Genomic DNA, 11,316 nt, shown 5'->3' with positions numbered 1-11,316 from the left:
CGTATAAATGTGAAACGGACTGTAGAAACCTTTTTCTGACTTTTTTGAAAAAAAGGTCAAGTAAGTTGACTCAAGTATCATAGCTTTGTGTAGAGAGCTTTGTGAACCAATAGTATTAATTCAAAATTGTTCGAAATACAGTACAACTTTAAGAAAATTTATAATAACGTATTCTACAGCAGATTTTCGGCCATTTTGACAATTTTCAGGAGTCTGGAGCTCGGCTGTCCAGCTTCTGATCATTTTGAAAATGGTTTTCCAAGGAGGAGAGTGCGTATTCCTACTTGGAAGAGCATTTTTTCTGTTGCTTTTTTTTGTTGCTTTTCCCCCGTGATATTAGTTCACGGGGAAGAGATTTTCATCACTTGGAAAGAAATTGCAGAAAAAAATTTTCACGTGGATCCACAATACGATTTCGAATGGAAAAATAGTTTCAAATGTATTCCCCTCCCCCCACACGAATTGTTCTCCTTTTGATGAGGACTTTTTATTTGATTTATTGAAAACATGACAGATAATACACAGTATTACAACAAACACAAAGAGCAGATATCTTCCCAAAAACAAAAACCACGTCCCCCAGAAGTCTGATTAGTCGGGCTAATTTAACCCTTTCAAAAACTTCCGGAAAAATGTGATGACTAAATTGGCGAACACTTTGTACCTTAGCCACCGTGAAGTCATTTTAGCTCTTAAAAGTACTTTCAGCAAATAAAAAATAGGCTTAGCCCTTGAAAATAGGCCTAGCATCCTAAATATGCCGATTAAAATACAGGCTTAGGAAAAAACCTCTAAAAATATTAAGTGGGCTAATAAGAAACCGAGCTGAAAAATCTAGCTAAAAAGTCAAAAATTAGCCTGAAAATCTTAATTTTTGCTTCAATTTTACCACATTTCCATTCTAAAAACTCAAATTCTTAAAAATTCACAAAATCCCAAAGCCAAAAACCGAAAAATAGCACATGTTTCCTTTTTTTGGGTGAAAAAATTAAATATCTGCTGAAATTCTTCGGTTTTTGAGCTAAAAATTCCCAATTTTGTGATTTTCAAAGAAAAAACAAATCTAAAATTACGAATTTTCCGCTGAAAAATGCAAATTTTCAGTTAAAAAAGCAAAAAAAATTAATTTGAAAATTGCAACGATGAAACGAATGTCTTCTTAGAAATTAATGATTTTTAGGTAGAAAAAAACGAATTTTTTGTATAATTTTCTAGTCGAAAAGCCCCCAAGACTTTCTGTTGAATTTTTTCAATTATTTATGAAATCACATAATAAATATGATTTTTTAAGCTCTAAAAATGCCTATTTTTTCAGCTGGAATTCATCGAGTTTCAGCCGAAAATTTTCCAATTTTCGCTTCAAACTTCTTCATTTTTCAGATGAAAATTCTTGCAATTTTTCTGCTTAAATTTGTCGATTTTCGAGCAAAAAACTTTAATTTTTGATTTTCGTTCTCTAGCTTTAAAATCCCAATCAAAAAATTTACTTCACTGAAATTGAATGATTTTATAGCTTAAAAAACGATTCTTGGTCGCTTTTCTCGATTTTTGAGCTAAAAATATTGAAATTAGACTCAAAATTCTTCGATTTTTTATATTTACTAAAAAGCCTTTTAAATAGGCTAGCATCTTAGACCGACGGATACCTAAAAACAAGGCCCTAGAAACCATATTATTTCAAACAGCTTTGAGTCCAGCTAAAAATTCGACAATTCATTTTTTTCAAGTAGAAAAGAAATCTAATAATAACGCATAAATTTTCAAAAAATCTTCGAACAATTCAATGCAAAAAATTCCATTGTTTTGGATACTCTTTGTCACCATAATAGAAAATGGGGTTTCCCTCGATTTCAGAATTTTTTATCTACGGCGATTTTTTTTAATTCTGATGATTCTGTAATCTGTTACAGATTATCTTCCCCAAATTAAGGATACCAAACACCAGTGAAATCAAATCTTGGCTCCTCGTATCGAAAAATAATTTTAAATTAAATTAGTTATGAACATTTTCACGTAAGAATAACTAGAAGATATTTATATAACAGAACAACAGAAGAATTTGTTGCTGCAATAGCGCACCGGTTTACACGCCGCCGCAAAGCATCTCCTCGCCTGGCTTGCTGGCACTCGATGAAATGAACTAAAATGTTGGTTGGGGGTTCCTAGAAGTATCAGTTAAGTTCTATTGTGATGTGATTTTGTTCAGGTCTTTCGATTTCGTACATTTCCTTTATTATTCCATATTCTTTTATATTTTGAACGACATATTACTGATTTTTCGAAACTCAATGTTTTGGTTTTGAAAAAGACTTATGGCAGTTTCCATTTAAATTTGATATGCAATCAAAAACAGAAGAACATGGGAAAAAATTCGCTAAAAATTGTTTTTTTTTCATTTGTTCAAAAAATGTCTCACTTTCACTTTTTTGAAATTGCATGAAAAATTGAAAATTTTTATAATTTGTACTTTGTAATTATTGTATACTTACCAACTTACCTTTTACTCCACCTGAAAATACGATTTTTACAATAATTACAAAGTGAAATCAAAAAATCTCAATATCACCTATTTTGGCGAAAAACATAGCAATTAACGAGTGAAAGACATGTTTCTGCAAGAATTCAGCGATTTTTTATTTTGCCATAATTCTTTTTCACAAAAAACATCGAAGGAATAATCGAAAAACCAGAAATGTAGGCTCGAATTGACGAAAAATTGACAAAGTTGCCGGTGTGGATTTACGGTAAACAATGCGCGCATCCGGGATTTCGGAGTGTTGTAGTCGGCCTACCGTATCAGACCCATATCGCACATATCGCCCACCCACGCAGAATCCATCTAGGATACGCGCGCATTCGGAACACTCGATTCAGCCTCCCCGCATCGCACACATATGAGACTCATCGCAGCTCGTTGTTCGCGATATGTGTCAAACGGACTTCTAGAGGATCGCATATGGATCGAGTCCTTTATGCGCATCATCGCCCAGGACCTCTGGATAACGGGCGAACGCCGGGGCGGCACCTGCTAAATAAAGAACAGTCGCCACGCGAGTTTCCGCGCCGGCGACGGCCCGTTTGCTAGACATTACGCCTCAAGAACGGACCGTCCCTCAGCAGTCGTAATGCTATTCATACAGGGTATTCTGATCACTAACAATTCTTTATAGCATTTTCTACTAATAGTTCTGTGATATGTGTATTGTCTTCGAAAAATAACTCTGATTTTTTCCAAGTTTAATCATTATGAGTCGAGTAAGAGAAAACAGTTAAGAAATCACAAGTTCTGTATGAAACAGAACTTCCGATGTTTTTCTCTGCGTTTTCGCAAACTTCAAATTTCTTAAAATTGAACTCGAAATATTCAAAGTTATGTTTCTTTCCTCTCGTTCTCTTCTTTCATTCCACATCTCGACTACATAATCTTTCGCTTTTCGTCATGCATATTTCACTCATTGAACAGTATTGTTCGTTATTATGACATTTTAGAACGAGAAAAACTACTAAAAACTGGCATGTTGGGAAAAACAGTTAGATTTTTAGGTTCTGCGGAATTCCTTCAATGGTCACTTCGAAAGAGAGCAGTTTCGCAAGTGTGACGTTGCAAGTGCGACAAAAATTCTCGAAATAACTTCGCATGTACACAGATTTTTTAGAAGTTAGCTTAAATTGATGAGAAAAATGAAATTGTGTATTTCTACTGTGCAAAATCATGACTTCCCCAAAATCAAGATAATTAAGCTAAGAGTGTAATAAATATTACAGACTTCCAACTCGTCACAAGCCTTTGACAACCATTAAAGAAGACGATAAATCGGCTTTTCAATTCATTCATTCTTATTTATTCAATTTTTTTGGACCAGAAAACACATATAGCATGCATAGCGATGGTTACAAAACTTATATGCCGCGTACCTGCCAACAGCTCCTCAAATAAGATTACCTGTTCCTATTTTTACAATTTTTAATCATACTTGCAAAATAAGAGCCCGACGGGCCCGGGTTCTCCAAATTTTAAAAATTTTCGAAATTTCAGAAATGTTTTCAAAAGTTTTAAGTGAAAAATGATATTCTAATGAATCGAAGTAGTTCTTCGAATCTTGATTATTATACACTTTCAAAACCTCTTTTTTAAGACTATAACTTTCGACCATATGTAGTCTACCATAATTACAATTGGTTAAAATTTATAGAAATTATGTGGAAGTCTCTAGCGAACCACTCTACTAACTTATGATTAAGCGTGATTTTCCAATGATGTTACTAGAATTCATGACATTGAAGCTTTTTCAAAAAATTTATATAATTTCGATTCAGAATTATCTCCAACTGGTTCTCCAAAAACATCAGATTATTTTTTTTGTTTTTCCTGAATAATGTATTATTCCCACCTGAACATCATGATGCTTCCTTTTCCCGAAAATGCCCCCTCAAGCTTCTTTCTTGCCCAACTCCTTTAAAAATTAAAAAAAAACAAAGTGGTGTCATGATAGAAATACTTTTCAAAAACAAAAAAAAATCTTTACTCTCGTGATAAAAATTCCACAGGTTTAATATAATAAAACGCGGCTAGCATCACTGGGTTGCTATATAGTTATAGTATTGTACTTGGTCTTTGTGTCGTTTTTCAAACAATTGAAGTTACACTTCTGGAGACGTGTCTTTGAGCTGGTTGATAAGTGGAGATGCTAGTCTCGCGCCATCCTTTGCGAGAGCCCTGAAAAAAAATAGTTTTGTATTTTTAATCCAAATTTGGTAGAAAATTTCGAAACGTTAATGTTTTTATCTGCATGAATTAAGTGATTCGCAAAACTCACATTGATGATGAGAACTCCAGAATTAGTGAGATGGCTTCTGATGGTATCCAAGTGAACGTCTTCTGGGATCGAGTACTTTCTAAAATTATGTTATCAACCATCTGGAATTCTCTTCCTAAAAACCTTGAGAAGCTTCTACGAAGCGTGTGTCCATCTCCAGTAGATTCAAAACGTTCTCCCGAAATGCTCAATGTATCATCTGTGAGCACAACTTTGATTTCTTCTGGCAGAAAATGGAAAACGTCAATTTCAATTGTGAACCCATGACTTGTGTTTGTGATTTCTCCAGCTCCAGCAACAGGTCCTGGTGATCTCGGGCGTCTTTCGGTGATCTAAATCACTTCATTTTATTTGATCACACGCAAAAAAGTGTTAGTTGACATTTGATTATTGACACAAGAACTATTTCTATACAGTATTTGTTCGTTTATCTAGTTTTTATTTTGGCAGTTTTCAGTAGTCAGGAAAAATGAGGAGTTTCGAGAACAAAGCTGGTTACGGTAGATCACAAACTGATCATCGAGATTTACGGAACTCATAATTATTATCTTATTAAATTGTCTAATTTGAAAAATCCTTGTTTTGGCTATATGAAAATTAGAAAATGCATTATCGAAAAAATTAGAGCTTCTGAGAATGTCAAGAACTCAGAAAGCTGGGAACTTCAACTACTCGGGATCCAAGAAATTCGATAATTCAGCAATCTTCTTTACATATAAAACGTTACACGCGTCTGTCCGTCCTGGTGTCCGGCTGTCAACTTTTGAAAAGCTTGAAACATAAATATAGGATTACGTGACCCTTTAAGAAAAAGTGAGACTCCTATCGCCGAGCCAGTAAAAACTAGATCAGAACGCGCCGAAGGCGCACCAGCTTGCTGGTTGAGATATATTCTTATAAATGAGAATTCCAAAATATATAAATGAGAATTCCAAAAAAAATATTCAGAAATTCAAACGTTCAATAATTCGAAAATTCTAACAATAAGTTTAAAAGTTCGAAATTCGAAAGTACCAAATCCGAAAATTATGAACCTCTGCTAATCAGAAATTTATAAGTGGTCTAATTCCAAAGTTCTAATATGCGGAAACTCAGAAAAAAAATTTTTTTTAATCTTATTAAAAATTTTCAATTGGGTTATCCAAAAAACCTTCTCCATCTGGGCTTGGAGTTTAAATATTGTTGATACCTTTGTATAGTAATCATCATAACTGGGGTCTGTAGAACCACGTTGTGTTCTGGAAGGGGAATCATCTTTTACTTTTATACGAATAATTGAAAATTTACGGGAAAACTGTCTCTCGAAAGTTCGAAGGATATCCATAAATCATATTGGAATGTGAAGCATGGGGGAATACACTGATAACGTCTCCGGGTCGATTCGAGAAAATTTCAGAAGCAGATGGTTTTTCAGACCAAACAGAGCCTTCTAGATAGCTTTCTAGATCGTCGTCATCAAAATCTGTACGATTTTGAGGCATTTTTTTTAAAAAGAGTGTACATATATCCCCTAGGTAACTAGAAGGAGAGGAAGAAGTAGGAGGCAAAAGGTAGGGGAGAGAGTACACGAATCGGAAGGAAGCGAAATGAACAAACAACAAAGAAATAGAGAAAGAGAGACGGAATAGAACATGCCGCTTCACTTTCAAATACATATATATGTGAAATTTTTTTGAAGTGCGGTAGTTGGACGGAAAAAAACGAAAAGGAAACCTTTCCGACAGCACTTGCGCAGCTACTTTTTGCGTGTGATGCCTGTGTGTGTGCGTTTCAACTTTTCGTCGTTTTTGAAAATCGTTTCCAATAACCGGAAACTTTTCAAATTTGACATTTTAATAAGTAGGTTCCAAAATGAGATAATACGAAATGTGATCTACTTTTACGTGCACATGGCAAACTGACAATGTAAAAATAGGATAAACCATCATTTAAAAACTTTTCCTGGGATGGAGTAAACAGCTCTACTTATCAAAATTTCCATCAAAATGGAATCTTGTTAGATTAGTAACTACAATAATCCCAACGATATCTAGTCTTTATAATTACATCAACTCTCAAGCAAAGATGTCCAGAATGACTTTTTCGAGAAACGGAATCCGAAATCCAGAATAAAACAATTTTTCTGGAATCCGGAATTCGTAATCTGTAAAAAAATAATATGCACGGAATAAAATTAATAATTCGGAATTCGGACATCTCCAGTGTTCAGAAAAATTCTTTAAAAAAACATAGGCGCTTCAAGTTTGCATCGTTAGGAAGTTTAAAAACAATTCTCGCGCTTCAGAGAATTATCGTAGATTAACATAGTTGCTGAAAATCCAGAATAAAATCATTTTCTTGAAATCCGAAATCTGGAAGTCGAACAAAATGTATTTCACGGAACCCGAAATCAAAAATCCAGAGTGAAAAAACACGGAATCCGGAATCCGGAATTCGATATGCGGAGCCCGGACATGTCTGATAGACAGCTCTATCTACCGGAAAACCCATCGAAATGGAATCTGAAGATTCATAACTACAGTAACCCAACGATATCTCATTTTGTTAATTACTGATTTTTATTCCCAAATCAAAATGTCTCAAGTTCTTAGAAAATCTACTTTCAATCCTTCCGAATAGTTCTTGAAGCTCTTTCAAAAACTTTGAAAACTAACCTCGCTTGGATGAATAAAGGGTTTCTGTGGTTCTCGGTGGAAGCCACTTTGGTATCTTCCGGTCATCTGAAATTCAAATATCGTTGTTCAAAAAAAAGTATGTTCTCTAAAACTGGTCGGATTTCACAGCGAAAAATTGAAGTGGGGCGTGAGATTGCGAAACCACTTGACCCACCTGTTTTGAAGGTATTGAAACGGTCACTTGGACTTTTATGGAATAAGACATTCAGGCAAAATTAGGAGGGGATAAATATAGGAGAACGTTTATTTAGGTTTCGGATCGACTTGAAAAATGGGAAACTTTGTGGGTCATATGTCATGTGGAATCAGGAATAAAATGGCAAAAAAAAACTGAGAGGGACACATGACGCAAAGGCACTTTTTTTAACGAATCATCTACTGCGAAAAGATCAGAAATTACGAGTTTCGTGCTCTTTCGAAGGAAGAAATGGGAGAAAAAGAAAGGAAAGAACACGAGAAATAGATTTATTGAATGAGATGACAACTAGATATATTTGGGTTAATAGTTTTAGGGAACCACCCAGTTCTCCGTTATTTATTAGATTGATAAAGGCAGTTTTATTGGGGTTTTATATGAGAAAAGGAAGTTCCGGTGGGAAATATGTTTTGAAGTTATCTGGGAATAGAAGAAATGTTTTTTTTTTGTAAAACAAAGTACAGTGTCATATCTATCATTGATATCTATCATTGCTATCTATCACTGGAAAAACGGTATTAGAATAAAATGTTTGTAATAATTTAAAAAGTAAAAAGGACTTACATTGTCTACAGCTTGTTCATAAAGAATATGACATTATCTAAGCTTGCAAGTAGTTGAATCCGTTTGGTAGAGATTAACCTACTTTTTCTTCAAATTTATTTTTTTCAGGGAAGTTGTGGGAACCTCATTTTAACATAACTAATCAAGTTATCCTAAATATGACTAGCGTCCTCGTTTTCAATTGATGAGCATCAAGTCCAATTTTTTCTCAATGTAGCTATCAAAATTGTGCATCGAGTGGTCGTGGCGGATTTTTGATTTAGGCCCTAGTCCGGTAGAAAAAACCGGAAAACGAGAAAAAAATCGGATCTACTTGTACGTTTTGCATCATATCTTGGTTCAAAAAGTACCACTTTTGACGATTTTTAGTAACCGGACAGCCATAGAGATTTTCTATCGATTTAAAAAAATCAGCCAAAACGGACCGGAATTGACCTAGTTCCGATTCTTCAAAAAAATTTCTACAAAATGTCGAATATGGGGGTACGTGAAACTTACTCGATTTAAAGGAAGAAGGTGGCGGATTCTAGTTCAAAAGTTTCGGAAATGTGGAAGAGAAACTCCGGTGGCTATGGCCAAATATCCTACAACCAAAACTACAGTAACCTAAAATTTCCGGCCCTTTTTCTCGATTAATATTGCTTTTCGATGATTTTTGTGTTGGAAACCTCCAGACAAGTCGGAAAATAAAACTTTTCCAAATCAAAAAAATCCTAAAAACGGAAGAAAAAAAATGAGATTTTTCAGAAATTTGTTTATAAGTCGGACAAAATTATGATCATGAGGAAACTACGGAAGTTTTTATTCTGAATTGATTAATTGAAACATCTTTCAAGCGGTTCTATATTTCATGGTTTACAAAATTCTACCAAAACTTAAATTCTATGTCTAGACATGGATAGAAGACTGGTAAATAAGACCACCAAAAGGAAATGAAAAAGAGAAAGAGACACGTATTTCTCTTCTCTCTCCCAGTGCCATCTGAGTCACAATGAATGCAAATCGATGCCGATTGAGCAGCGATTTTATTGCTTAGCAAAGCGATAAAATAATGGGCGATGAGGACAGAAAAGGTCATAGGACAAAAAGATTCATTTGAATTCGAAAGCACATCGGAGGGAAATAGACAAAAAAGGAAATGATAAGAAATTCCAAAGAGAAGAGAGGAAGGGAAAAACGACTAATTAAACTTATGGAGAAAGTTACACTTTTTGATTGATTTGTTAACACAGAAGCAACAGAAAGAGGGAATGAACTGGCAAAACTGTTTGCCATTTGGATTTACTGGTTCATAATTTGTTTTAGAAGTAAAAAAAGTTCCAAATGATTGGCACTTAAACTGTCTACTTTGAGCTCATGTATCTATTTTTTGTTGAAAGATATCAGAAAGTGGTCAACTGAAAAAATGCTTACCATAGTACCAAAAATATTTTCTCAGTTGACAAAACTTTGATATCTTCCACAGGAATCGAGATACCGTGAAACCTCTAATAGAACGACACCCGGATCGTCCACTTTGAGCCTATATATCTCATTTTCTGCAAAAGATATCAAAAAGTGGCTAACTAGTAAAATGTTGCTGATATCCTGATAAACATTTTACTAGTTAACCACTTTTTGATACCTTTCAAAAGAAGTGAGATATATAGGCTCAAAGTGGACGTTCCGGGGTGTGTTCTATTAGAGGTTTTACGGTAATTGAGCTCAAAGTTGTCAGTCTGGGTGGACTTCTATTAGAGGAAGTACGGTTATTCAAATTTTGAAAAAAGTTGATTCGATGAAAACTCAAAAAACTGTTTTCATTTTCGTAATTTTTTCTGCCTTTTCTCAAGAAGAGCTTCCATTTCTATAGTTGATTTTCAGACAAATAAGTTTCTTGAAATTAGGATAGATAATTAATTATAGAATACCCTTCTATTACAGGTTTTCCGGTGTAAAGAATTACGTCTTCATATATTTTTTTAATTGAATTTATTGCAGAGCATTAACTAACTTCAGTGAAAACAGACAAAAAACTTCATGATGGAGATACGGTACATTATCGGTCAGGGTTACTGTAGTTACCGTAAGCAAGCTAATAGAACGAGCCACCTAACTGTAAACTTCGAGCCAATTTATCTCACTATCAGTTTCTGTGAAAGATATCAAAAAGCGGTTCTATATTTCATGGTTTACAAAGATCAACTGACAAAATGTTGTCGATATTATGATAAACATTTTATCAGTGAACCTCCTTTTGATACCTTTTACAGGCACTAAGATATATGAGCTCAAAGTTGACGATTTGAAATGCGTTCTATTAAAGTGTTTACGGTATCTCTTCTACATATCAGATCTGAATAATAGTAAGTTGAAGCTTTCTTTTTTTTTACCTGTACGAGGCAAATGACCTTCTCGACCTGTCCAAATTGTCTAAACTGTCTAAACTGTTGTTCGAATCTTCTACCGTTTTGCAGTTTTTTTTTTCAGAAAAGTTTGAAACAAGGATTTGCCCTGGCCACCCAAAAGCGGAAAAGAACAAGTTTAAACACAGATAATCGAAAAAGTCGAGAAAAAAAACCGTCATGCGGGAAAAAAGTGAAATAACGAAAAAAAAGTGAGGACGATAGTCATCTTATAGATAAGAATTTGAGAGGAGGGAGGCATTCTCATAGTCAGCGAATTATTTATGACAATAGAAATAAAAGGGAGGAAGAAGAGGAGAAGAAAAAAGGCATAAAAAACTGTACGAGGCAAATGATAGAGAGAAAGAAAAGAGGTAGTTTTCTTTGCGCTCCTTCCTCGCCAACTGAAAATTATGTTTGAAAAAATTTCTTTTCTCAGCAAAAAACGTACGTAAACACTATACGCCTGTATACTACTGACACATCTGTAGGCAAAGAAGAAGAAGAAGAAGAAGAAGAAGAAGATGATGATGACTACTATGACTACTACTACTACTACTACGACTACTACTACGACGACGAAGAAGAAGAAGAAGAAGAAGAAGAAGACGAAGAAGAAGAAGAAGAAGAAGAAGAAGAAGAAGAAGAAGAAGAAGAAGAAGAAGAAGAAGAAGAAGAAG

The 11,316-nt window shown here is 34.5% G+C and overlaps 2 protein-coding genes across 2 annotated transcripts in view; one reads left to right on the top strand and one right to left on the bottom strand.

Moving 5' to 3' along the window:
• Positions 1 to 4,641: 4,641 nt before the first annotated feature.
• On the bottom strand, positions 4,642 to 6,298 carry CBG09876 (the record flags this gene model as incomplete). The annotated part of the gene is made up of 4 exons (XM_045244176.1): positions 4,642 to 4,717; positions 4,818 to 5,149; positions 5,968 to 6,055; positions 6,105 to 6,298. 4 exons carry the CDS (start codon positions 6,296 to 6,298, stop codon positions 4,642 to 4,644), a joined length of 690 nt encoding a protein of 229 aa, XP_045094137.1.
• Positions 6,299 to 10,274: 3,976 nt separating this feature from the next.
• Positions 10,275 to 11,316, top strand: part of CBG09875 — a gene marked incomplete at both ends in the record, with an annotated part of 1,353 nt that continues 311 nt past the window's right edge. Inside the window, 2 exons of the mRNA XM_002641528.1 lie at positions 10,275 to 10,406; positions 11,076 to 11,316. The exon at positions 11,076 to 11,316 is cut by the window's right edge and continues 311 nt beyond it. Coding sequence (XP_002641574.1) covers positions 10,275 to 10,406; positions 11,076 to 11,316 — 373 coding nt within the window. The remainder of the gene's footprint in view (positions 10,407 to 11,075) is intronic.

This window comes from Caenorhabditis briggsae, assembly GCF_000004555.2.
Source record: "Caenorhabditis briggsae complete genome, chrIII, whole genome shotgun sequence".
NCBI classification, from domain to species: Eukaryota; Metazoa; Nematoda; class Chromadorea; order Rhabditida; family Rhabditidae; genus Caenorhabditis; species Caenorhabditis briggsae.
Note: the sequence above shows the minus strand (reverse complement) of the source record. Positions and strands in the feature narration are given on the sequence as shown.